Genomic DNA, 27,595 nt, shown 5'->3' with positions numbered 1-27,595 from the left:
GCCTGTAACTCCAATGCCAGGGGAACCGACATCCTCTTCTGGGCTCTTGGGGCACCTGCATTCACATACCCATACTTTTAAAAAAATAAAAGTAAGTTCATACACACACACACACACACACACACACACACACACACACACACGTGTGTGTGTGTGTGCGCCAGACAGAATTATTGATTCTACCTGGGTATAGTGACTCACATCTGTAATCCAGGTGTGCAAAGCCCCTGAGCTGCCATCTTTCCTCTGTGTTCTCTATCTTTGCACCATCTTGGTCCTAGATTGGGAGAAACCAATCCGGTGGGGGTCCTCAGGAAGAGAAACCGAAGGGCGAAGGGCAAAAGAGGAAGGAGGAACGTGCTTATACACTTAGGGACACTGAAAGGTCTTTATTGCCCGCCAGCCACCGGCAGGGTCCTCTGGATCTCTCTTACCCACTCTCAGGACCCCTGAGATGCAGCCACAGTCCAGCTCTCTCCTCCCAGGGGATCAAGGTGCTTCTGGAGCAGATGTAGCAGAAGGCCCTCACGGGGACCAAGCAGCATTTCTGTGGAGGAGGACAGGAGAGGGCCCCTCTTGGCACACATTAGGGAGGGTTGCCCCTGAAGAGTAGGGTGGGATGAGAAGGCCTCTAAGTGGGGATGGTGCCGGTGGCAAAGAGCACAATGAGGATGACGATGATAAGAACAATCACACAGATGATGACAATCATCTTCACATTCTTCCACCAGAACTTCCGGGCCACCTTCTGCGATGTTGTCTTGAAGTGTTCAGACTGTTAGGGACAAGATAAAGTAGTGACCCAGTGAGTCCTTCTTTCAGAACAAGAGTACAGATGAAGTCCCACGTGCCATAGTGTAGATGTTTACATTGTAAATTGAAGTAAGGACCTGAAACACAGATGCTGGAGCTAGGGTAGAGCTACCTCAAAATAAATAAACAAACAAATAAATCTTTTCTGTTACAATAGGAATGGAAAGATTTTTGTTTGTTTGTTTGTTTTGTTTTGCTTTGCTTTTGTTTTGTTTTGTTGAAACAGGGTTTCTCTGTGTAACAGCCCTGACTGTCCTGGAACTTGCTTTGTAGACCAGGCTGGCCTCAAACTCAGAAGATCTTCCTGCCTCTGCCTCCCGAGTGCTGGGATTGAAGGTGTACTTCACCATGTCCAGCTATAGGAATGGAAAGGCTTTAAAAAAAATTTTTTTTTCGAGACAGGATTTCTCTGTAGCTTTGGAGCCTGTCCTGGACTAGCTCTGTAGACCAGGCTGGCCTCGAACTCACAGAGATCCACCTGCCTCTGCCTCCTGAGTGCTGGGATTACAGGCGTGCACCACCACCACCCAGCTGCTAAAATATTTTTATAACATTGACTTGTGTCTCTGTGTTGCCATATGCACCACACTGCTCATGTGGTGGGCAGAGGACATCACAGGAACCGTCCTCATTTTCCATTCTGTGTGTCCTGGGGATTGAACTCATGGAATCAGCATGATGGTAAGAGTCTTTACCCCTGGAGCTATTTCTCTGGGTTTTGTTTGTCTGTCTGTTTTGTTTTTAACTTTTGAGACAGAGTCTTACTATGTATCCCTGACTGGCCTGGAACTTTGGAGATCTGTCTGTCTCTGCCTACTGAGTGCCACAGTGCACTACCCTCCTACCAAGAGAAATCCCTTTCCACAACAAGCTGTAAGCCAAGAGTTCAGGGTTAGAATTCTTGAGCTGGTGGGCATCCCTTTGAGCATAGCAGGGGCTGGGACTTCCTCCCTTCCTTCCTTTTCCTTTCTTTCTAGCCAGGATCTCATATAGCAAAGACTGGCCTCTATTCCTATGCAGAAAAGGATGACCTTGAACTTTTAAGAGTGTATCCTTCGACCAAACACGTGCATCCCAGGTACGGAACTCAAGTCCTTAGGCTCGGCAGCAAGTGCCTCTACCCTCTGAGACATCTTGATGGCCTGGCTTTGAACTTCTGATGCTCTTGCTGCTACCTTCCAAGAGCTGGGATTACAGGCATGTACCACAATACTCGGTTTATATGTTGTCAGAGACTGAACCCAGGGTTTCATGAATTCTAGTCAAGAACTCCACCACCTGAGCCATACCCAGCCTCCCTTCTTTTTTTGCCTGCCCCCCTCCCCCACTGGCCTGCACACTGAGGGGTGTTTTACATATGCTCACAATCCAGGTTTGTTTGGTAGGCAGAGCCATCTGGCCTTTGGAGAGCAGACCCACAGGCTGAAGGGTACAGGAATGTGCTCCAGATGGGCACATCTGTCTCTATGACACTTTGTCTTCTAGGGACTGTGGAAACTGGAGGAAGAATGGGGCACTACAGAAAGTTGAGAGAGTAAGAAAATGCCTCCTGCTCCCCCAAGTTTGCTTACAGACACTAAGTCTCTGTGTACCCAGCTTATGCTGCAGGAGGCACTGGATTCCATGATTACACATGGGGCCCAGAAAGCCAGAGTTCTCTACAGCATGCAGAAAGTGAGGCTCCAGCCTTGGCTGATGCCGGACTTCCTTCCTCCCTGAGCAGCTGGCCTAAGCAAGATGTGTAGGAGATATTATTCTGGCCTGTGGCAGGCAGAGGGATCCTGGGGTCCAAGAATTTCACTGCTCTTCTCAGTGTGTTGTTGTTTTGTTTTGTTGTTTTTTTCCAGACAGGGTCTCTCTGTGTAGCTTTGCGCCTTTCCAGGATCTTGCTCTTAAACAGACTCAGCAAATCTCTGTTTTCCCACTCCCAGCCGAAAAACTCGTGGAAAATGCTGAAAGCCAAGGACCACTTCCCCAGTGCTCAGAGCTTTGCCCTGGGGACATCAACTCCAAATGACTGTCAAGGGCTTCAAAAGAAGAATCAGCTTCGTGCCCTGAAGAAGCCTAAGAATGCAGCAGTCGACTGAGCTGTCTCAGAAATGGCTCTGTAGGTGGACCCCCACCCAAGCCCAAATGGACCCACTCACTGGGCTCTGTACCAACCAGCGGAGTAGCAAGGAACCAGAAGAGGGGACTCAACAGTCCCCTGAATAGGCAAGAGGCCAGAAGACATGGCAGTCTGCCATCCCTTCTGCTCATTTTGCTCCCCCAGCCCCCCCACTGAAACTCTCCCCTCCCCGGTGAGATCTCTCCCTCTAGTCCCAGTTTGTCCCCCATCTCACCGTGGCTTCCAAGTCCTCGGTCTTGTTTCGGAGATGGTCCAAGTTTTCCCCTCGGGCCAAGATTCTTTCCACATTCTGGGTCATGATATTCTTGACTCCCTCCACCTCACTCTGCAGGTTCCTAACTCGGTCATTTCCGGCACCCCCACTGGCTTCCTCCTGGATGGCAATACAGGGTTAATTAGACCAGGCGGCGCGGATCCAAGAGGCCAGAGGAGGTTGGAAGAGCTAAAGTCGATGTTAGCCATTTCTAATACTTTACAAAGAGAATGTTCTTTGTCTGTGTTCACGTGTGTGTGTGTGTGTGTGTGTGTGTGTGTGTGTGTGCGTGCGCGCGTGCGCGCGCGCAACTGGCATGGAGGGCCAGCGATCCACTTCGGGTGGTCAGGTGTTATTCCACAGGAGCCTTCTACCTTGCTTCTTCTTCTTTTTTTTTTTTTTCCTCAGGGGCTGGGTCTCCCCCGTTGGCCTGGGGCTCTCAGCCAGCAAGCCCCAGGGACCAGCCTATCTCCACCATCCCAATGCATCACACCTAGTGCTTGTGGCCATCACACCTGGATTTTTTTTTTTTTTTTAATATGGGTCTGGGGATCCAACTCAAACCTCCATTCTTATGTGGTAAGCATTTACCCACTGAGCTACCTCACCAGCTTTATTTATTTACTTATTTATTTGAGACAGGGTCTCATAGAGCCTAGGAAGGCCTCAAACTTCCTTCCTAAATAGGATGACCTTGAACAACCGACCCTCCAGTCTGTATTTACCCTGTGCTGAGATTACAGGTGTGCACCACCACTCCTGGTTTATGAGCTGCCGGGGATGTATCCCAGAGCTTCATGCATGCCAGGCAAACATTCTACCAACTGAGCCACACTCCCAATCCTGCCTAAGTGCAATATATGTGTATGATCTATCAGTGGGTGTGGGGTGGGGAATATGCATACAACCACAACATTCATGTGGAGGTCAGAGGGAAACTTTCCGAGCGGATTGTCTTCTGCAGTGGCAGCGGATGGAAGTGGGAGGATCTTGAATTCAGCCCGGCAGGCTTGCATGGCAGGCGCCTTTACCTGCCAAGCCATTTTGGTGGCCACATAAGTGTGTTTTTAAGTCCCAGAAGATGAGATTTTATTCTGGACTGTCATCCGCCTTCTTTGGGGGGATTTTCAGGGTCCCTGACAAGGAAAATCAACACACACACACACACACACACACACACACACACACACACACACACACCTGTCCCTATTTCCACTCTCCACAAAGGTCAGGGAGATGACACAGCTTGCCTTTCAGTTTCCCTCAGCAATGCACAGCCGAGTCCTGTTAACCGGTCTCCACGCCACCCTCTTCCCGATCCTAGTGGGTTCTCACTAAAAGTGTGAGAGCTGGCCAGCAGAGCACCCTTGCCTGGCCCAATCCAAGTGCCTCTCCAGACAGCTGTTGGTGAGTTGTTCTGGTTCCGGCCTGCTGCGCAGTGTAACTGCGGTTCAGTGGCTGTGGCCCCCAGAAGGCATCATGTGCCGTTGGACCGCACCTTCTGCTTCCCCCGAGTTCAGCGCCTGGTGTAGGCCACACACCACCGCCTGCTGATGTAGATATTGAAAGTCCTCCCTGCTGCGGTCTCTCTATTCAGGAGGCCTCTAGATAAGGCTTTTGAACTCGGAGGGAAAAGGCTGGACTCCTCCCTTAGTGACCCAGGGGGCCTCAGGTACCAGCCACGGCTGTGGGCTGAAACTAGATTGTCAGGGAGAACCGACGTCTGGCTGCTTTACACCCAGGCGCTGTTGCTAATGTTTCTAAAGAAGGGGCTTTGGTGGCCAGGCAGATCCTGTGGGTGTCTGCATATATACAGTGCGAGGCTAAGGAGGAGAACTCCAGCCCGCTGGGCTGGAATCTGAGCTCCAAAAAAGCAGGGGCACTTGTGGCCCGGTAATGTCACAACACCGGGCTCAGGCCCAGCTGGAGGAGGCGGAGGAGGGGGAGGGCGCGGCGGCGCAGCAGCTTGGCTTGGAATTCGGGCCCCCCAGCCCCCACCGAAACCCCGATCGGATCCAGCTCCGAGGTCACGGGAGGAAGGCGGTGGAGAAGTGTCAGGAACCCCTGGCCGGGAGTGCAGAGCTATTTGTGGACGAGTTGTCAAAAGTAAAGAGACAGAGGCAGCGCTGGCCCAATAGGGCCAGCCCTCTGACTGTCGCCAACTTACTTCTCTCGACACAAGCAACCCCCAGGCCCAATCCCCCTCTCGTAGCCCCCCAAATCTCCCTTTTCCTAGTCCCCACGCCACTCACCATGTCTCGGAGCACTTGGGCCTCTCAAAGCAGAACTCGCCTAGTCTGTTTCCACTCAAGGCAGCCACAGCTTCACTTCCTGCTTACTCCAACTTTCTGCCCGCCTCCTGCCCATCCCGCGACTCCAGCCTCTCCAGCTCCAGCCACACCTAACTGCAGGTTTCTCCAGGTAGGCGTCCGCTCTCTGCTGCCCTCCCAGTCTCCTCCCAAACAAAAGCTTAAGCTTAAAGCAACAGAACACTCACTCGGGGCGGGGGCGGGGGGGGGGGGGGGGGGGAGCATCTAAGTCGTCCAGAAGGTGAAAAGAAAGGATCAACCAACTCTCCTAAGTTTTCAGAAACCCGTGACCTCTCGTTTTTATGCTTCAGAGAAGTAATTCTAGTCTTCAGGGACTTAAACTAGCCTTGTTCAGACAGAAACGAACGTCAGGGTGAAAATATCTCGCTGGGCAACCTTTGTTCCCCAGGGCCATCCTGAGTGAGAAGAAAGCACTAAAATTCCCAGAAAACAGGGCTGGAGAGATGGGTCAGCAGTTAAGAGCACCTGCTGCTCTTACAGGGGATGGAAGTTCAGTTCCCTGCACCCACATCTGCTGCTGGGGGGGGGGGGGGGGGGGACTGGGTGCCCTCTTCTGGCCTCTGTGGGTATGTGAACACACATGCGCATACACACACGTGCATATACACACACATGCCCATAATTAAAATCTTTAAACTCTCTAGGTAAGTCCCAAGTTGGCCTTGGGGGAATCTTGGCCCTCCTCCCAGGGTTTTTCAGGTGCTGAGGCTGACCTTAGGCAGTGGGGAGGAGGGCAGGGCAGGGCACCTTAGCAGTGTCCGCAGGACAGAAGATAGTCAGGAAGTGGTAGCTCACTCACCAGCCCCTCCTTCCCTTCTCGAGTTCCCTCCAAAGGTCACCATGGGGGTTGGTGACCCTGGTCAGTTGTCACAGATTTGTCCAGTGGATTAGGAGGGGGCCCGGGGTGAAGGGTTTTTCCACCGCATGTGGCTCTCCGCCAGAGAAAATCTGCTCTTCTCCGGATGGAGTTTGTCAAGACCGAACAATAACAGGGCACCAAGAGAACAGACATTCTTTCCCACCCCAGAAGAAATAACAACGCCAAGGAGGAAATCTTAGCTCCTCCAACAAATAAGAGCCTAAGGGGGAATAAAAGGCTTTAATAAATTTAGAATCCCTGTATCATTTTGAGAAACTTTTGTGTTTTCCCTTGTGCATGCTCAGGGACTCATGGACGAACTGCATCCCCAAACACTGCACTGTTAGCTTTACAGAACTAAATCAAAGCAACTAGTAACACTTTTTAAAGAGATTTTTTAAAGGATTGTTTTTATTATTTCTAATTGTGTGTGTGTGTGTGTGTGTGTGTGTGTGTGTGTGTATGTGTGTTTATGCCTGAGGTCAGAGGTGTCAGGTTCCCTGGTGAGTTAAAGGCAGTTGTGAGCTGTCTGGTGTGGGTGCTGGGAACTGAACTCTCTCTGCAAGGGTATGCTGTGGGATTTGTACACTGTGTGAAGAAGTATTGCTGTGATGGTTGTAATAAAAAGCTGAATGGCCAATAGCTAGGTGGGAAGTATAGGCAGGACTTTCGGGGGGGGGGGGGGAAAGGAAGAGGAGGAGGAATCTAGGCACACAGGAGAGCCAGGAGACATAGAGAGGAAACAAGAGGTGCAAGATGGAGGAGAGGTAATGACATGTGATGGAGTGTAGATTAATATAAATGGGTTAATTTAAGTTATAAGAGCTAGTTAGGAACAAGCCTAAGCTATAGGCCAAGCTTTCATAAATAATAAGTCTTTGTGTCATTATTTGGGAGCTGGCAGGTGGGACAGAGAAAGATCCCTTACAAGAGTAATGTCTGTTCTCAGCTGCTGAGCTATCTCTCCAGCTCCCTCGTAACGCCTTAAAATTGCACAACCTCTTTCTTTGCCGGTAAAGCAAAAGAAAAATCTAGAACAAACAGGAGTGAGATTACAACAGAGAATGTCAGTTCTACACCTGATTTTAGCCAAAGGCCAAGAGGTGAGGAGAATGTCAGTTCTAGATGAGGTCTTTAGGGTGCTTCGATACTCTCATCAAGAGGCAGGATTCAAGTGGTCACAAAGGAAGGACTGGGGCCTGGAGAGATGGCCCTTCCATTAAAAGCATGTGCTATTCTTCCAGAGGACCCACATTTGATTTCCATATCAGGCAGCTTGTTACTTGTAACTCTAGCTCCAAGGGATTTTATGCCCTCTTCTGGCCCCAGCAGATCCTATACTTATGCACACACACACACACACACACACACACACACACACACACACACAGAGAGACAGAGAGAGACAGAGGGAGAGAGAGAGAGATACACAGTTAAAGTAATAAGTAATAAGCAAGTGGAGTTCTGTGAGTCTGATGCTGGCCTGGTGTTCTTATCCAGTTCCAGGCCAGCTAGGGCTACGTGGTGAGAGTGTCAAAAATAATAAAAGTTAAATTAAATTAAATATTTTTTTAAAAGGAAGAATTGTATTTTAAAAGAGTCATCTTAAACTGTAAGGGTGTCTACAAGATATAACCCACCTAGGCTGGGTATGGTTGCAAATGCCTTTAATCCCAGAACTTGGGAAGCAGAGGCAGGAGGATATCAGTGAGTTTGAGGCTTGCTGGTCTACAATGTGAGTTCCAGAACAGCCAGGACTACATAGAGAGACACCCCCCCACCCCCCATCTGAAAAAAAAAGAAAAAAAAGGTGGGGATGGATCTCTCAGTAACAGAGTATTTACCTAGAACATTTGGAGTCCTAGGTTCTGTCCCAAGACCTCCCACCCCCAAATCCTTGTTCTCTACTTGTACTGTCCAATACAACGTTGACTACATGTGGCCATTGAGCATTCACAATATGGCTAGAAAACTGAGGCTATAAATTGCATGTCGAATTTCAAAAACTTAGTCTAAAAATGCTACTTTCATAAATTTCATTAATATTTTATAGCCTAGTGTGCTGTTCCATACATGTAATCCCAGAATTCAGGGATCTGAGGCTGGGGCAATCACATTCAAGGCTACCTCGGGCTACATAGGCAGACCATGTTTTTAATCAATCAATTAACCAATCAATCCATCAATCAACCAACCAACTGATGGCATGTTGAAATGAAATTTTTGGATGCACTCAATTAATAGAAAGATACACATGTACTGCCAAACTTGCTTTCATATGGTGCTGGGTCCGAATCTAATGCTTCCCACAGCGCCAGCTGAGGACCATCTGAGCTACACCTCCAGTCTCTTTTACAGTTTTTGTTTGACTAGTTGAAAAAACTAAACTGTGGGTTGGGGATTTAGCTCAGTGGTAGAGCATTTGCCTAGCAAGCTCGAGGCCCTGGGTTTGATCCTCAGCTCAAAAAAAAAAAAAAAAAGAAAAAAGAAAAAAAGAAAAGAAAAAACTAAACTGCACAACTAATAAAAACTTCATTCTTTTTTCCTTGGAGATGGGTGCTGGGGTCAGGGTCATTTGAACCCAGGGTCAGGTGCATGCTAGGTAAGAACCTACTGTCAAGTCACACCTCGTTTCATTAATTTTAAAGACTTAGAAGGCACTGGAATCCCTGGGACTGTTGTGAGCCACCTGATGTGGGTGTGGCCAACTGAATTTAGGGCAGTTTGTACTCTCAACTGTGAGCAACCTCTCCAGTCCTCTCTTTTGGATTTTTTTTTTTAAATTTTATATTTTCCAGACAGAGTTTCATAATGTAACTCAAGTAGCCTGAAATATGATATGTCATCCAGGCTGACCTGAAACTCACAGTGATCTTCCCTCCTCAGAGTCTTAAATTTTGGGGATTATAGTTGTGAGCCAAATGTAACATGAATTCCTAAAAATGGTCTTTTAATAAAAAACCCAGAGCCAGATTTGGGGGTAAATGCTAAAAGATCAGAGAGACAAAGGAACAAGCCACTGCCACGTCTCACCTGCAGGACTTCACAGCCTGAGAAACTTCAGTTCCTGTCTCCTCACGCCTTAAAAAATTTTCTCCACCCAACCATATCACTTCCTTCCTAGTGCTGGGATTAAAGGTGTGTGGCTTCCCAAGCAAAGGCATGAGATCTCAAGTGCTGGGATTAAAGGTGTGTGCCACCACTGCCTGGTTCTGTTTCTTTCCTAGACTGTGTCAATCTCATGTAGTCCAGGGTGGCTTTGAACTCAGAGATCCAGATGGATCTCTGCTTCCCTACTGCTAGGATTAAAGGTGTGTGCCACCACTACTTGGTGTCTGTGTTTAATCTAGTGGCTTGTTCTGTCCTCTGATCTTCAGGCAAATTTTATTAGGTACACAATAGATCACCACAGCCAAATGCCCAAGTGTTCCTGCCTCCCTCCCTTCCTTCCCCCTTGCCTCCCTCCCTTCCTCCTTGCCTTTCTCCTCCCTCCCTCCCTCCCTCCCTCCTTCCCTCCCTCCCTCCCTTTCTCTCCCTTACCTTCCTCCCTCCCTCCCTCCCCCCTTACCTCCCACTGAACTTAGAACTCCCCAGACTCTGGGCTGACTGGGTGTAGCCTGTTGAGATTGTTTTCTGTGGGCTTTTGTTTCTAGAAGGAAGAGGGTGCTCTGCTTCAGTAACTTTTCTGTGCCTCTTGCTAAGGTGTGATTTTTTTTTTTTTTTTCCCTCCTTGAGACCAGGTCTTAGGTAGTCTGACTGGCATGGAGCACACTATGCAGCTGAGAATGATCCTGTTGTCTTCACCCCACTGGTGCTGGGATTACAGGCTCACAATACCTACCCGGGGAGAGGGAACTCACCCTGAGTGACAGCAACTTTGGAAGGAATGAGGGCAGCAGGCCATAGGTCAGGCTAGGGAAGCCGTGCTTTAAGGATGGCTTCAGTCTCTAGTGAACGGAAGCCTTGGGAGGCTGGGAAACCTCACTCTCCTTCTGGAGCTTTCAGTTTCTGGTTCTGCAAATAGGAAGGGGAGAATGAAGACTGCTTGCAAAATCACTTCTTCTTTTTAATATTTATTTATTTATTTATTTATTTATTTATTTATTTATTTATTATGTTTACAGTGTTCTGCTTGCATAGATTCCTGCAGGCCAGAAGAGGGCGCCAGATCTCATTACAGATGGTTGTGAGCCACCATGTGGTTGCTGGGAATTGAACTCAGGTCCTCTGGAAGAACAGTCAGTGCTCTTAACCTCTGAGCCATCTCTGCAGCCTGCAAAATCACTTTTTTTTTCTTTTTTCTTCTTGGTTTTTCGAGACAGGGTTTCTCTGTAGCTTTGGAGCCTGTCCTGGACTAGCTCTGTAGACCAGGCTGGCCTCGAACTCACAGAGATCCACCTAGCTCTGCTTCCCGAGTGCTGGGATTACAGGTGTGCGCCACCACCGCCCGGCTGCAAAATCACTTCTTATGCTGAGCACGTGGCTCAAGCCTGTGATCCCAGTGTGGGAGGGCCAAGCAGGAGGATGGATTACTGTGAGTCTGAGGCCAGCCTGGGCTACACAATGAGCTTGAGGCCACAAACAAAAACAAAATAGTCAGGCATGGTCGCAAATTCCTGTACTCTTAGTACTGGAGAGGCAGAGGCAATAGTATCAGGAGTTCAGGGCTAGCCTCAGCTATAGAGCTATAGCCAGACTCTGTCTAAAAAAAAAAAAAAAAAAAAGCAGAACAAATGAGAAAAGAGCAAGTGAGAAGAAAGGGGGAAAATGGAGTGAGAAAATAGGGAAGGGGAATATTACCGCCTAAAGGACAACTGGTTTTCCGCCGGCCGGGTTACACATCAAGACTTCATCACTTAAGAAACAAACGAACAAAGTTGGATGTGATGGTTCACGCATGCAATTCTAGCAGTTGAGCAATAGGGGACAGGGTCACTTTGAGTTGGAGGCCAGCCTGGGCTACAGAGTGAGTTCCAGGAAAGGCGCAAAGCCACACAGAGAAACCCTGTCTTGAAAAAAAGGTCTTGGTCTCAAAAACAAACAAATTCAACCAAACAGTCATACTTCAGTCTAGATGCCGGGCTTGGGGAGAGCCAGGGAGCTTAGTCTCCTTTGGACGACAAGTTAAATGCCCCGTGTGATTTTGGTTCAGGAAGGCCTGTTGTTCAGGAGAAATGTGTGGTGGGTCTGTCACATTTAGGACCACTTTCATACTTTGCATGCTTCCTTTGTCTAGTTGTTTTGTAGGCTAGCCTTGTTTTTTGTCTGGTATTTAAAAATAAAACTATCTTGGGGAGAAATTCAAACAAAATAAAAACAAGGCGGCTGGTGCAGGGTATGGTGACACATGCCTATAAAGCCCACATTGGAGGGGGCAGTGGTAAGGCAGGAGAGCTAACCTGGGCTACAGTGTGAGCCAACAAACAACAAAAAGAAGCAAGCATAGAAGCCAGGGCTTGGGCATAGCTCTGTGGCTGTTTTTCTAGCGCAGGCCAAGTCTTGGGTTTGACCCCAGTGCCATGCCTGGGGTTGTCCATCCCTTCATTAATTCTTGGTCATTTTGTATGCTCACTCTCTTCTTTCGACCAACTCCAGCTTCCCAATGGATAGAACATGGTCTTTGCTCTAGACAACTCCATCCATTTCCAAACCTACCTTTCTGGTCCCATCCATTCCTTTAGAGACTACTTGCTGGGTTCCCCAAACAGACTTGAGTAAATTCACCTTGCCTCCGGGTTAAAGGCAGACTTCCTGGGTGTCCGCCCACTTCCCCAAGCTTCTCAAGCAGTGTGCTCAGCCCTACCCATGCCTGTCCTCAAACACTCATTTCTGCTGAAGGGCTTCTTCATTCTTTTCATATTTCTTTATTTCTGGAATTCCCCACGGGACTGAATTTGCTTCTTCCTCCCTCATCTCTATCAATTTCCTTTTTCACATGTGTGCATGTAGCTGTATACACATTCTGCTCCTCCAAGACTTCTCCTTTTTATTTATTGTTGTTTGAAACTGTATTTGGCTATATAATCTTAGTTAGCCTTGAATTTATTTTATTTTTATTTTTTTAAAGACTTATTTATTATGTATACAATGTTCTGCCTGCATGTATGTCTGCAGGCCAGAAGAGGGCACCAGATCTCATTATGGATGGTTGTGAGCCACCATGTGGTTGCTGGGACTTGAACTCAGGACCTCTGCAAGAGCAGCCTGTGCTCTTAACCATCTCTCCAGCCCCTTAGCCTTGAATTTATGATGATCTGCCTGCCTCAACCTTGCCAGTCCTAGGTTTACCAGCATGGGGCACCATGCCTGGTTTATATTTAAATTCTGAAACACAGTACTAGTTAAAAAAAAAATTTTTTTTTATTTTTTTTAAAGATGGATCTCTGAATTTAAGGACAGCCTGGTTTACATAGTAAGCTCCTGGCCGACCAAGACTACATACTGAGACCATCTGAAAAAACAAACAACAACAACAACAACAAAAAAAAATAGACAGACACAGAACCTCACAAAACGCTGAAGCCAGGTAGCATTTATCTGGGAGCTGTTTGGGCATACTGCACCAGAGCACCCTAAAACAGTGCATGAGGCAAAAGCAGGGGCTTCTTTTGCTTTGCTTTTAACTGGGGATTTCCAGAGTGGCTTTGGGAGGCAGTCATTGCTTGGGCAGGCATCCTAAATTGCAAACCTTCCTGTTAGTTATCGAGGGTACTCCTGCTGAGAAATGTTGAAGACCAGCAAATACCGGCTTCAGTTGTTTACCCAAGCCTATTGGAACATTCTGTGGTTTAACCTTTAGCAAGTCTTCATGCAGGCCTTTTGCAATCTGCCAAATCCACTTTAAAAACAGCGTAATTGCTAGACGTGGGTAGTGGCATCGCACCTGTCATCCAGCTTAGGAAGCTGAAGTCGGCCTGGGCAACATAGAAAGACCACATCTCAAACTTAAAAAGAGAGAAAGGCCTGACACAAGAGTGGTGGTGCACACTTGCGATCTCAGCTCTCAGAAGCCTCAAGTGGAAAGATAAATAAATACCGGGCTAGCCTGGGCTGCTTAGTAAGGCCCTGTCTGGAAAAAAAATATTAGTTTTAATGATTTAATTTTCCTTGGCATGTGGCAGGGGCTGTGTCCTCATTCTGTATTATATGACTTAGCGTCCCCTTAAGACAACTCATTCACTGTTTGGATGTTAAAGTTAGAGCGAATAAGGTGAGTTAGGGAATCACTCGAGCAGCTGAGCTGCACCACCAGCCCAAATTCAAAACAAACAAACAGGAACTTTCTTGATTTTCTACGCCTAGTTCATTTCCCCCTGTGCTCCTATAGAATTTATTTAATGTTTATGATTTCCTACGTCACAATAGAGGTACCACTAGAGTTCTTAGGGTCAAAGCCTGGGCTCTAAAAGCACCCACAAGCTAGGCTTGGCCTCCAATCCCCAGTACATCAGTTAAAGAGACAAGTAATAGAAACAGAAAGAAGGAGATGGATCCAATGTGTCCACATTGGAGAGAGGAACAAATAAAGAGGTCAAGTGACCCCAAGTCCACCTTTAGTGTGCTGACCTGAGGTTCAGATTCCAATAGAGGGCAAGACAGCATACAGACTGAGCAGTCTTGGTCAGTATGCACTCCCCCAACCCCCATCATGGACCCCTCACTGCCTCTACTCAAGTCTGGCCCGCAGTGTACTCTGATAAGGAGTCAGAATTCTGTGAAATCTCTCCTGGGAGGCAGCTTCTTCCTGGCTGACACCAGACTTCAGCCTGTCCCTTACTCTAGCTTGGGAATCCTGGAGAAATTTTAATTCTTTTGAACCAATAGTCTGATAGCCTAGGGAAGGGCACAGGTGTCTCTCTTTAGCAGATCTTCACTCCTATTAAGTAGATGGTTACAGAAGTTGCCTATTATTTCCATACCATTAATTTTTTTTTTACATTCGTGTGTGTGTGTGTGTGTGTGTGTGTGTGTGTGTGTGTGTGCGCGCGTGCGCGCGTGCGCCTTTCACCAAGTGGGTCCCAAGGATCAAACTCAGGTCATTAGGCTTGGAAGCAGGCCCTGAGCCATCATACTGTCAGCCTTTGTATTGTCTTAGTCCGTGTTCTGTCGCTGTGAAGAGACTCCATAACCACGGCGACTCTTACAAAGGAAAGCATTTAATTGGGGGCTTGCTTACAGCTTCAGAGGTTTAGTCTGTTGTCATCGTGGTGGGGAGTCCGCATGGTGGCAGGCAGGCATGGTGCTGGAGAGGTAGTGAGAGAGCTTTACATACAGATTCTCAAGTAGCAAGCAGAAACGCTGAGCCTGGCATGGGCTTTTGAACTCGCCTCCTCCAGTAAGGACACACCTCTTAATTGTTGCCAAGAGTCTACCCACTGGGAACCACACATCCAAATCTATGAGCCTCTGGGGGCATTCTTATCAAACCACCACAGTTATTGTTATCATTAGTAGTCCTGTGCATTGAGCTAGGACTTCATGCTTGCTAAGTACACACTTCTACTCAACTCCACTCTCCATCCCTCCAGTCTATTGATATTGTTCTTGTCCTCATCCTCCCTTCCCCCTTTGCTTTTTAGACAGAGCCTCATATAGTCCAGGCTGGTCTCCAATTCAATATGTAGCCAAGGATAGCCTTGAACTCCTTACCCTCCTGCCTCTACCTGCTAAGTACTGGGATTACAAGAGCGAGCCACTTGTAAGTAACGGACCAGAAGGTTAAACTTGGTGGAATTAACTTTGGGTGGTTGGGTACTTCTGAGGATTAAACTTGGAGCCTCATGCATGTTGGGCAAGTCCTTTACCACTGAGCTACACTACCCAGAACCATCTCTGTGCATGGTCCTAGAAGAGTCAGTACAAACTTTCCAAGGTGCACTAACTCCCATTGGGCCACAGGTTTTTATTTTTTATTTTCTGTGTACAGATATTTTGCCTGTGGAGTCACAGTTTGATAGTGGTTGAGAGACCCATCTCTTATAGGTCTGTAGCTTCCAAAGTGATGTGACCTGCCTTGCCTGTTAGGATAACCTAGCAGTGGACATGTCCTCAACAGCAGGAACACTATTGACCTAGTGATTCCAGTTGCCAAACACATCTGGCCCCAGTAACCCCTGCTTTTATGTCTACATCTGCCAGCAGTGGTGCTCAGTGTGGCTCAGAGCTCCTGGGGACTTCCAGGACAACAGCTACAATAACACTGCCATGTTGACATTCGCAATGGTGATGCTGGCAACAGCAAGAAGGAAGACAGAGGCAGCAAACTGGAATGGTATCCATTCATATTCCTTACTGTCCCACATTTATAATAGTTAGCTATTGACTTATGTGTTCATTTATTCATTTTATGGTTTTTGTTTTGTTTTTTTGTTTTGTTTTTTTTTTTTTTTTGGAGACAATGTCACATGTAGCCTAGACTAGCTCCAAACTTTCTATTCTGCTAAGAATGACCTTGAATTCTTCATCCTCCTGCTTCTACCTCTCAAGTGCTGGGATTACATGTCTGACTTGAAATTTTTTGTCTGTTTGTTTTATTAATTTTACATTTATTTATTTAAACTTTTTAAATGATTTATTTTTAAGGCCAAGACTGATGGCGCTTAAATTCCAGTGCTTGGGAGGCAGATGCAGGTGGGTCACTGTGAATTCAAGGACAGCCTGGACTATGGAATGTATTCCAAGAAGGTCATACCTACATAGTGAGATTTTATTTCTTTGCATGCCTGTGTACTCTTGGAGACCAGAAGAGGGCATCAGATCCCTTAGAGCTGAAGATGCAGGTGTTTGTTTCTCTGATTTCTTTCTTGGCCCGTTTATCATTTGTATGTAGGAGAGCTACTGATTTTTTTGAGTTAATTTTGTATCCTGACACATTACCGAAGGAGTTTATCAGCTGTAGGAGTTCCCTGGTAGAATATTTGGGTCACTTATATATACTATCATATCATCTGCAAATCTCAAAAGTTTTACTTCTTCCTTTCCAATTTGTATCCCCTTGATCTCCTTTTGTTGTCTTATTGCTCTAGCTAGAACTTCAAGTACTATATTGAATAAGTATGGGGAGAGGGGACAGCCTTGTCTTGTTCCTGATTTTAGTGGAATCGCTTTGAGTTTCTGTCCATTTAATTTGATGTTGGCTGTCGGCTTGCTGTAAATTGCCTTTATGTTTAGACATGTTCCTTGTATTCCTGATCTCTCTAAGACCTTTATCATGAAGCAGTGTTGGATTTTGTCAAAGGCTTTTTCCAGCATCTAATGAGATGATCATGTGTTTTTTTCTTCTTTCTGTTTGTTTATATGGTGTATTACATTGACAAATTTTCATATGTTGATCCATCCTTGCATCTCTGGGATGAAGCCTACTTGATCATGGTGGATAAGTTTTTTGATGTGTTCATGGATTTGGTTTGCCAATATTTTATTGAGCATTTTTGCATCAATGTTCATGAGGGAGACTAGTCTATAATTCTCTTTCTTTGTTGCATCTTTGTGTAGTTTGGATATCAGGGTAACTGTAGCCTCATATAAAAGAGTTTGGTAATTTTTTTCTGTTTCTATTGTGTGGAACAATTTGAAGAGTATTGAAATTAGCTCTTCTTTGAAATTCTGGTAGAATTCTGAGCTGAAACCATTTGGCCCTGAGTTTTTTGTTTGTTTGTTTGTTTGTTTGTTTGTTTTGTTTTGTTTTTTAGAGACTTTTAATGACTCTATTTCCTTAGGGGTTATTGGTCTATTTAAATAGTTTACCTGGTCTTGACTTAATTTTGGTATGTGGTACCTATCCAGAAAATTTTCCATTTCTTTTAGATTTTCCAGTTTTGTGGAGTAGAGGTTTTTGAAGTATGACCTGATGATTCACTGGATTTTCTCAATGTTAGTTGTTATGTCCCCCTTCTCATTTCTGATTTTGCTAATTTGGATGCTCTCTCTCTGCCTTTTGGTTAAGTTTGGATAGGAGTTTGTCTATCTTGTTGATTTTCTCAAAGAACCAACTCTTTGTTTCATTGATTCTTTGTATTGTTCTCTTTGTTTCTATTTTATTGATTTTAGCTCTCAATTTCACTATTTCCTGGCATCTGTTCCTCCTGGGTGAATTTGCTTCTTCTTGTTCTAGAGCTTTCAGGTGTGCTGTTAAGTCACTAGTGTGAGATTTCTCCAACTTCTTTATGTGGGCATTTAATGCTGTGAATTTCCCTCTTAGCACTGCTTTCATGGTGTCCCATAAGTTTGGGTATGTTGTTCATTCATTTTCATTGATCTCTAGGAAGACTTTAATTTCTTTCTTTATTTCTTCCTTGACCCATTGGTGATTCAGTTGAGCATTATGTAGTTTCTGTGAGATTGTAGGCTTTCTATAATTTTGTTGGTATTGAAATCTAACTTTAAACCATGGTGGTCCAATAAAATACAGGAGGTTATTCCAATTTTTTTGTATCTGTTGAGATTTGCTATGTGACTGAGTATGTGGTTGACTTTAGAGAAGGTTCCATGGTATGCTGAGTAAAAGGTATATTCTTTTGTGTTAGGGTGGAATGTTCTATAGATGTCTATTAAGTCCATTTGACTCATAACATCTGTTAGATCCCTTATTTCTCTTTTAAGTTTCTGTCTGTCAGACCTGTCCATTGGTGAGAGTAGGGTGTTGAAGTCTCCCACTATTAATATGTGGGGTTTGATATGCAATTTAAGCTCTAGTGTTGTTTCTTTTACATAAGTGAGTACCCTTGTATTTGAGGCATAAATGTTCAGAATTGAGACTTCATCTTGGTGGATTTTCCTGTGATGAATATGTAATGTCCTTCTCGATCTCTTTTGATTGATTTTAGTTTGAAGTCTATTTTGCTGAATATTAGGATAACTACATCAGCTTGCTTCTTAAGTCCAGTTGATTGGAAAGTCTTTTCCCAGCCTTTTATCTGAGGTAGTGTCTGTCTTTGAAGTTGAGGTGTGTTTCTTGTATGCAGCAGAAGGATGGATCCTGTTTTCATATCCATTCTGTTAGCCTGTGTCTTTTTACAGGTGAATTAAGTCCATTGATATTAAAGGATGTTATTGACCAGTGATTGTTAATTCTGTTATCTTTTGGTGGTTGTGTGTGTGTGTGTGTGTGTGTGTGTGTGTGTTTCCCTTCTTTGGGATTTGCTGTTGTGGGGTTGTCTATTGCCTGTGTTTTCATGGGTGCATTTGACTTTCTTAGGTTGGACTTTTCCTTCTAATGCTTTCTATAGGGCTGGATTTGTGGCTAGGTATTGTTTAAATCTGTTTAAATCTTAAATCTTGTCCACTCTGTCTATAGTGATTGAAAGTTTTGTTGGGTGTAGTAGCCTGGGCTGGAGATGCAGGTGTTTGTGAGCTTCCAACACAGGTATTGGGTCCAAACTATGATCTTCTGGTAGAGCAGTAAATGCTAAGTTCTAAGTCATATTTCCAGCCTGCCTGCCTTCCTTCCTTCCCTCCCTCCCTCCTTCCTTCCTTCCTTCCTTCCTTCCTTCCTTCCTTTTCTTTTAGATTATGTGTATGTGTGTGTGTCCCTGATACCCTCAGAGACCAGACACAGTGTGGGTGCTGGGAATCAAACTTGAGATCTCTGAAAGAGAAGCAAGCACTTTTTGTTGTTGTTAAAGATTTATTTATTTATTTATTATGTATACAGAAGAGGGCGCCAGATCTCATTACAGATGGTTGTGAGCCACCATGTGGTTGCTGGGAATTGAACTCAGGACCTCTGGAAGGGCAGCAGTGCTCTTAACCTCTGAGGCATCTCTCCAGCCCCGAGAAGCAAGCACTTTTTTTGTTTGTTTGTTTTGTCTTTTTCGAGACAGTTTCTCTGTATAGTTTTGGTGTCTGTCCTGGATCTCACACTGTAGACCAGGCTGGCCTCAAACTCACAGAGATCCACCTGGCTCTGCATCCCGAGTGCTGGGATTAAAGGTGTGCACCACTGCCATCCAGCTGAAGCAAGCACTCTTAACTGATGACCTATATCTCCAGCCACCATATTGATTTTTTAAAAAATACTTTATTTTTATTTATTTTAAAATTTTAAGTGTGTGTAAGTGTTTTGCCTGAATGTATATCTGTGCAACATATGTGAACCTGATGCCCAAAGAGGCCAGAAGTGGGTCTTGGATCCCCTAGAACTGGAGTTACAGATAGTTGTGAGCTTCCAAGTAGGTGCTAAGAATTGAACCCTGACCATCTGGAAGAGTAGTTCGTGCTCTTAACTGCTGAACTATCTCCCTAGTCCCCTTTATTCTACTTTTAACTAGTACGTGCGTATATCTGTGTGTGTCTGTGTTTGTGTGTCTGTGTATGGAAATGTGCACATTAGTGCACGTGTCCATGGAGACCAGAAGCATCAGTGTTGGAGTTACAGGTGGTTGTGAACTGCCCAATTTGGGTGCAGGGAATTGAACTTTGGGTCTCTGACAGAGTAATATGTGCTCTGTAACTACTGAGCCATCTTTGTATGCCCTCATTAATTTTCAAAATGGTGCTATATATCCCAGGCTGTTTCATTAAGTAACCCAGGATGATTGTGAACTTTTAATTCTCCTGCCTCTACCTCCCATGAAACCCAGAGTTTCATGCACGTTAAGCAAGCATTCTACTAACTGAGCTACATCCCTAGCTCCCCAGATTGCAATGTGGGTGTGTAGTTGTGTCTGGTCATGTGTGTGTGTGTGTGTGTGTGTGTGTGTGTGTGTGTGTGTGTGTGTGTGTGCACATGCCATGGTGTGCATGTGGAGGTCAAAGGACAATCTCAGATGTTGGTCCTTAATATCCATCTTATTTGACAGGGTCTCTTGCTTTTCACTGTTGCTTAGGCAGGTGAATTAGCTGGCCCTGCAAGCTTCCAGGAGCTCTCTGATTTGTGTTTCCCGTCTCTCCTTAAAATCACTGGGATTACAGATGCATCCTTCTGGGTTTTACACGGGTTTGGAGACTCTAAACTCAAGTCTTCAGGCTTCCCACTGAGCCATCTCTCCACCCTCAGCTTGCAACTTTTTTGTTTGTTTGTGCCTCACTAAGTAGCCTTGGCTGCCTGGAACATGCTATGTAGACGATATCATCCTCAAATTCCTAGAGATCTGCCTGCCCCTGCTTCCTCAGTGCTTCAGGTCACATCCTGCCCAGCCCTCAGCTCGAAATTGTTAAAAAGCACCATTTTGTTTTCCTTGGTTTTGGACTTTTGAGACAGAGTTTCATGATGAAACTCCATAAGCAGACTTGGCTTTCGTGGATCATGTAACAACCCCTGCTTTCGTCTCACACGTGCAAGGATTATTGCCATATGCAGCCATGGCCAACTTTTTAATAATACCATTTTCAGCAGAACATGGTGGCTCATGCTTTTAATTCCAGCACTCAGAAGACAGAGACAGGTAGATCTCTGTGAATTTGAGGCTAGCCTAGTCTACATAGCAAGTTTCAGGACAGCCAGGGCTATATAGAGAGATCCTGTTTCAAAAAAAGTAATAATAATACTATTTTAAATTATGAATGTCCTTGATGAGCTGGGATTTGACTCACTAGGAAAGCATTTGTCTATTATGTGCAATGTCCTAGGTTGAGTCCCTCAGTACCAAAGACAATTTACTTTGCTGGGTATAGTGGTATATGCCTCAAAGCACTTGGAAGACTAAGGCAGGAAGATCACAAGTTCAATATCTGCCTAGGATACAGAATGAATTCAAGGCCAGCCTAGGAAATTTATGGGAACACTGTCTTAAAATAATAAGTTTCAAAAAAGCTGAGGATATAGCTCAGTGGTAGAGTGCTTGCTGAAAAAGCAGAAAGCTGTGATTGCTAACCTCCAGTGCTATTCAAAACAAATAAAAAGGGCTGGGGGTGGTTTGGTGGGTAAAATCACTTGCTGTGCAAGCCTGATGACCTGAGCTGGGCTCCACAGAATCAACATAAAAGCTGAATGAAGCTGGGCGGTGGTGGCACACGCCTTTAATCCCAACACTCGGGAGGCAGAGCCAAGATGGATCCCTATGAGTTCGAGGCCAGCCTGGGCTACCAAGTGAGTTCCAGGAAAGGTGCAAAGCTACACAGAGAAACCCTGTCTCGAAAAACTAAAAAAAAAAAAAAAAAAAAAAAAAAAAATGCTGAATGAAAAGGAATAAGCAGCTGTAATCCCAGCATGCTCTCAGGAGGAGACTGGAAACAGAGGCAGGAGAATCTCAGGATGCTTGCGAACCAAACAGCCTGGCTTTTGCTACAGCAAAGAGACCTGTCTAAGGATGGAAGGTGGAGACCGGCACCTTAAGGTGGTCCCCTGGCCTCAACAAGTGCTCTCACACTCACACATACAGACAAGCACACACCCCCTACACATACAATAAATAAACAAACCATTTGTACAGCATGGATAGGTGTGGTACTAGAGAAGAGTCTACAGTGATTAAAAAAGCTATTAAATTGATTTTCCTCTTATCCAGTTAAATATGTATATGGCCATATTTCCTTCATATCTTTTAACTAACATTTCAAAACAGATTGAATAAAGAAGCTAATATAAGAATGTAGCTATGTTTAACTGAACAAAAATGTAAGAGAACTGTATATAAAACAACACAGAGTTTTGTGGGAAATATACTTTTGGGGTTGATGGAAGAAAAATAAGCCAGGTACAAGCAGAGCTATTAGCTGATCAGCTGCCCAGTGAGAGTTTACTCCGTTCCTGTAGGCGCTAGAAGAAGAAATGGGTGCTGGCTACCTCTTCTGTCAACTCGACACCATCTAGAGTCATTTACCCAAGCCTATAGGGGCATTTTTCTTGATGGATGGCTGATGTGGGAAGGCCTAGTTCAGCGTGGGTGGTGCCACCCCAGGCTAGGTGATCCAGCGCTCTATGAGGAAGCAGGCTGAGCAACCGGGAACTAGCAAGTCAGTAATCAGCACTCCTTCAGGACCTCTGCTTCAGTTCCTGCCTCCAGGTTCCTGCCTTGTGTTCCCACCCTGACATCACTCAGTGATGGACTGCGATGAGGAACTGGAAGCTGAAACCAACCCTTTCCTCCCCGAGTTGCCTGTGGTCATGCTGTTTCATCACAGCAATAGAAATCTAACAAAGACACAGTGTGATGGAAGACAGATTAGCCAATAGCACCAAGCCTCTTAGCAATTTAAATAAAAATTACAAAATCTTCTGATACTCAGTTTTGGAATACCGAAAGTGTTTCATTTCTAATTTCTGCTGTCTGTAGAACAAAATCAGGCCATTCCATTGATTTGCATGACACAAAAATAATGCATTTTTCTGTTCTGCTGATATAAACCCAACACCAACTTCAGATACATCATCTGTGAGCATAAAGTGCATCATGTAACCACGTATCTCTAACATTGGAAGACTTAGACAAGAATGGATGCTGCCAGAGTAACGTCACTTCCTTTGATGGATGCTGAGCAACTATTTCTCTCTCCCTCAGGTTATTTCTTCAGCTTGTCAGAGCAGTGAGGAATGGTTGTCTTGTAACCAAGTTAGAGTGACGACATTGACCACATAATGCATATGTTCCAGTGTGTGTATATGTGTGCACATGTGTACATGTTGGCATAGCCCAGATGTTAATGGCTGGTATCTTCTAACTGAGCTTTAAAAAAAAGAAAAGGACAGCTTATTGTTGTTGTTATTGTTACTATTTTGGTTTTCTGAGGCAGGGTTTCTCTGTGTAACAGACCTGGCTGTCCTGGAACTCACATAGCTCCACCTGCCTCTGCCTCCTGAGCTCTGGAATTAAAGGCGTATGCTATTTATTTATTATTTTTATTGTATGTGTTTGTTTTACCTGCATGAATGTCTATACACTATGTGCATGCAGTGTCTCAGGAGGACACAAGAGGGAGTCGGGATCCTCTGGAACTGAAGTTAGAGATGGTTGTGAGCCATCATGTAGTTTCTAGGAATCAAATCTTGGTTTCTGCAACAGTAATAAAGTGCTCTTAACCATTGAACACCATCTCTCCAGCCTCCACCTGGTCTTTTTGAGACAGGGTCTTTCGATGAACTGCTTAGTGATTGCTTCAGTGATCCCTGGCTATCATCTTTCTGTCTCCATCCCTCAGGACCAGGAGCACAGAGCTTCAGAATCAGGCCTGGTTTTTATGAGGGTGAGGTATCCAAATTCACATACTATGTTTGCTCTGCAGACCTCTTACCCTGCTATACATGTTCCATTTTTTAAAGATTTATTTATTTTTTAAATTATGTGTGTATCTCTGTGTGTGGGTATGTAAATATGAGTTCAGGTACCTATGGGGGCCAGAAGAAGGCTTTAGATCCGCTAGAGCCTGAGTTATAGGAAGCTGTGAGCCACCTGACATGGATGCTGGGATCCAAATTATGGCCTTTTCTAAGAACAGCAAGTGTTCTTAGTCCCTGAACCATCTCTCCAGCCACCCTCTGTTCCATTAAAAAAAAGTTTTTCCCCCTGAATCTTGAGCAATTGTTCTCTTGTAACTATCTTGCAGTTCCTCAAAGCTGCTTTTGTTCAAAGCTGGAAGAACTAAGTCTTCTCATATGAGCATGGAATGAATGAGCAGGGATTAACAAAAGCAAAAACATGAGGATGTTCATAGGAGAACATCCAGGCAAGAAGATTAAAACAGGAACGGTGATTTAAAGCTCATTCCACCTATAATTCAGGTTGTTCCGACTTTAAGGCATGTTTCTGAGTCTATTCTGGAATATTCTGTACTTAACTGTCTGCTCTAGAGACCCCTGCACCCACCACTAGGTGGTCATCTGGGTTTGGCTCACAAAGCAGTGAACAAATGGATTAAGGGACTTTAGAAATAGCTAAAGTGAGGGTGCAGAGGTGGCTCAGCAGTTAAGAGCAGTGGCTGCTCTTCCAGAACCTAAGTTCAGGTCCCAGCACCCACACTGGGCATCAATAACTACCTGAAAATCTAGCCCCAGGGGATCTGATCCCCTCTTCTGGCTTCTGTGGGCACATACATGGCATACACATGACACACACATACATATATACCTAAATTAAAAAAAAAACAGTTAAAACAGAAAAACACTGTGACTTTACAGTGTCAAGACAAATGCTGCCAGGGCTCTGAATGATACTTTTGTTTTTTGAGACAGGGTTTCTCTGTGTAGCCCTGGCTGCACTGGAACTCTCTCTGTAAACAAGACTGGCCTCGAACTCAGAGATCCGCCTGCCTCTGCCTCCCGAGTGCTGGGATTAAAGGTATGTGCCACCACTACCTAGCCTGACAAATTCTTCTTATAAATGCAACTTTGTGTGATTTGAAGGAGTATCCTGTAGGGAAATGAACTGTCAAAAAATTTATACCACTTTGATATGGGATATTATCAGGTCCCATAATTGTAGCTTGTCAATGAAACAGATAAACAGGACCTGATGGACACTGCCAGAGGGTCACTGGCCAGATCCCACAGAGCAGATCAGAGGCCAGTTTCTTTTTTTTTTTTTTTTGAGCTGAGGATCGAACCCAGGGCCTTGCGCTTGCTAGGCAAGTACTCTACCACTGAGCTAAATCCCCAACCCCCAGTTTCTTAGTAATCTGTTCTGGAGGCATACTCTATGCTTGTCACCTGGCCTTTCCATATTTTGATATGTGCTCAAAAGTCTAGCCAAAACTTTTTTTAAATATAAGATTTTTTTTCTGTGTCTGTTTTACCTGCATATATGTGTGTGTATCATGTGTGTGCCTGATGCCTGAACAGGCCAGGACATTGGATCCCTTTGAACTGAAGTTACAGGTGGTTGTGAGCATCCATATGGGAATCAAACCCAGGTCCTCTGGAAGAGAAGCCAGTGCTTTTAATCACTGAACCATCTCTCCAGTCCCTTACCTGAGCTCTGAGGAAGGACTGTCTTCATTTTACACCAGGTCTTCCACCAAGTGAGGAGGCCTGTCTCTGGAGGACTGTCTTAGTCAGGGTTTCTATTGCTGTGAAGAGACACCATGACCACAGCAACTCTTACAAAAGAAAACATTTAATTGAGGTGGCTTACAAGTTTAGAGGTTTAGTCCATTATTGTCACGGCAGGAAGCGAGGCAGCATGCAGGCAGACAAACATGATCCTAGAGCAGGAGCTGAGAGTCCTTGTATCTTGACTCACAGGCAACACCTCAGAAAAACCTTTGGACAAGGGTAAAAAGCAGCCACATTCTTCACCAATTAACCACAGAACAGTTACTAAGAAATCTCTAGGCAACATACTAAAATTATTCTCCTTTGAAACCTCTTGAGCCAGCCCCCTCCCCCCCCAGTTCAAATCACTTTTGTTTTATTTATTTGTTTGTTTGTTGAGACAGGGTTTCTCTGAGTAGCTTTGGAGCCTGTCCTGGAACTCCCTTTGTAGACCAGGCTGGCCTTGAACTCACAGAGATCCGTCTGCCTCTGCCTCCTGAGGGCTGGAATGAAAGGTGTGTGCCACCACTGCCCAGCTCAAATCACTCTTATCACCACTGTTTCCCATGCTCCTCGTAGTATGGCCCATTAAGCAGTGCTTAAAATACTCCACTGCTGTAGATGAACCGTCTTATTAAATAAGAAACACAGAGCCAATTGCAGAGTTAAAAGCCCAAGAGGTCAGAGCAATAGCTAAGAGCTAAAAACCCTTTCTTACCTTCACTGCCACTGCTGTCCTTCCCCTTAGCAAGACACCTACTTCCTGTGTGTCTGTCCCTTTATTGACTTTCTGTTCTGCCTTCTCATTGGTTGTAAACCCAGCCACATGACCTCCTTGTCACTGCCTGTCTGTACAGACCTCCAGGTCTTCTATGGTTGGTATTAAGATTAAAGGCGTGTGTCTCCATGCTGGTTGTATCCTTGAACACATAGAGATCCGCCTAGCTCTGCCTCCCAAGTACTGGGATTAAAGGTATGCACCACCACCGCCCAGCTTCTGCTATGGCTTGCTATTAGCTCTGACCCCCAGGCAACTTTATTTTTTAACATACAAATAAAATCACATTTCAGTACAAATAAAATATCAACATACACTGCTTTCCTAACCCAGTTAGGAAATTCCTCCAAATTCCTCCAAACAAAATTATGGTCAGGCCTTTCACAGCAGTGTCCTAGTTCCTGGTATCAACTTCTGTCTTAATTGGAGTTTCTATTACTGTGAAGAGACACCATGACCATGGCAACTCTCATAAAGGAAAACATTTAATTGGAGTGGTTCAATTACAGGTCAGAGGTTCAGTCCATTATTATCATGGTGGGACACAGTGGTGTGCAGGCAGATATGGTGCTGAAGAGGTAGCTAAGTGTCCTACATCTTAGATTGCAGGCAACAGGAAGTGGTCTGTCTCACTGGGTGTAGCTTGAGCATAGGAGACCTCAAAGCCCACCCCCACAGTGACACACTTCTTCCAACAAGGCCACATCTTCCATTAGTGCCACTCTCTTTGGGGGCCATTGTAGTGGATAGCCATCCCAGCATTGGCCTGGAAGTTCCAACCCCCACTGAGGCTTCGTAATGGTCACGCCCACAAGGCGGGGCGGAGGAGGAAGCGGAAGACCCAAGATCGAGAGGAGGGCTCTCTCTTGGTTCTGGGACGCTGGATGCAGGAGGTAGACCGAGCAGAGTTCTCCAGAGAACACCGCCTGACTGCGCTATACCTTTGCCAGACCCTACAACCTACCCCTTCATTTGTAAGCTACCCCACACAATAAACCTCCCTTTTAACTACGTGGAGTGGCCTTAATAATTTCACCAATAGGCCATCTTCTTTTAAACCACTACAAAAACCTTATGGTTGGGTCTGAAATATACTTATTTTCCACAAAAGTTTGTAGTACTTGCTGGATCAAACACAAGGCCTCACACGTACTAGACCAGTGACCTATTGCGTTACAGATGTAATTTATCTAAACATGTAATAACTCTTTAATTGTATTTGAATAAGTTAACATACATGTGTATATGTGTATGTTATGTAATTTTGGTTTTGTTTGCTTGTTTGTTTTGTTTTCTCTTTTTATATAGGTCCTGATCTTACTATATATCTGAGGACAACCTTGAACTACGGATACTCCTGGCTCCACCTTCTGAGTGTTGGCTTTACCACCACATTTAGCATTGATGTATATTTTTTGAAAATTTTTTTATTATTTTTAGTTATGTGTATAGGTCTGTGTGAGGGAGTGTGCACATGATTGCAGGTGCCCTCAGAAGCCAGAGGCCTGGAATCTCCCAGGAACTGGAGTT

General features: G+C 45.1%; 1 protein-coding gene across 1 annotated transcript; it reads right to left on the bottom strand.

The window, feature by feature from the left end:
- Positions 1-374: 374 nt before the first annotated feature.
- On the bottom strand, positions 375-5,677 carry Vamp8 (vesicle associated membrane protein 8). Its single transcript, XM_036182031.1, has 3 exons — positions 5,447-5,677; positions 3,156-3,314; positions 375-775 (listed from the first exon to the last, which is right to left on the bottom strand). The coding sequence occupies exons 1-3, from the start codon at positions 5,447-5,449 to the stop codon at positions 632-634; spliced, it is 306 nt and encodes a 101-aa protein (XP_036037924.1). The 5' UTR covers positions 5,450-5,677; the 3' UTR covers positions 375-631.
- Positions 5,678-27,595: the final 21,918 nt, after the last annotated feature.

Source organism: Onychomys torridus, chromosome 3 (genome assembly GCF_903995425.1).
Source record: "Onychomys torridus chromosome 3, mOncTor1.1, whole genome shotgun sequence".
NCBI classification, from domain to species: domain Eukaryota; kingdom Metazoa; phylum Chordata; class Mammalia; order Rodentia; family Cricetidae; genus Onychomys; species Onychomys torridus.
The sequence above is the reverse complement of the archived record's forward strand: the minus strand, read 5'-3'. Positions and strand labels throughout refer to the sequence as shown.

What these genes read in the sequence shown, in the direction of transcription:
- Vamp8 (XM_036182031.1), bottom strand. An exon ending in CCGAGGACTTGGAAGCCACG is followed by an intron (nt 776 to 3,155) that starts GTGAGATGGGGG and finishes TGTCCCTAACAG; the next exon opens with TCTGAACACTTCAAGACAAC.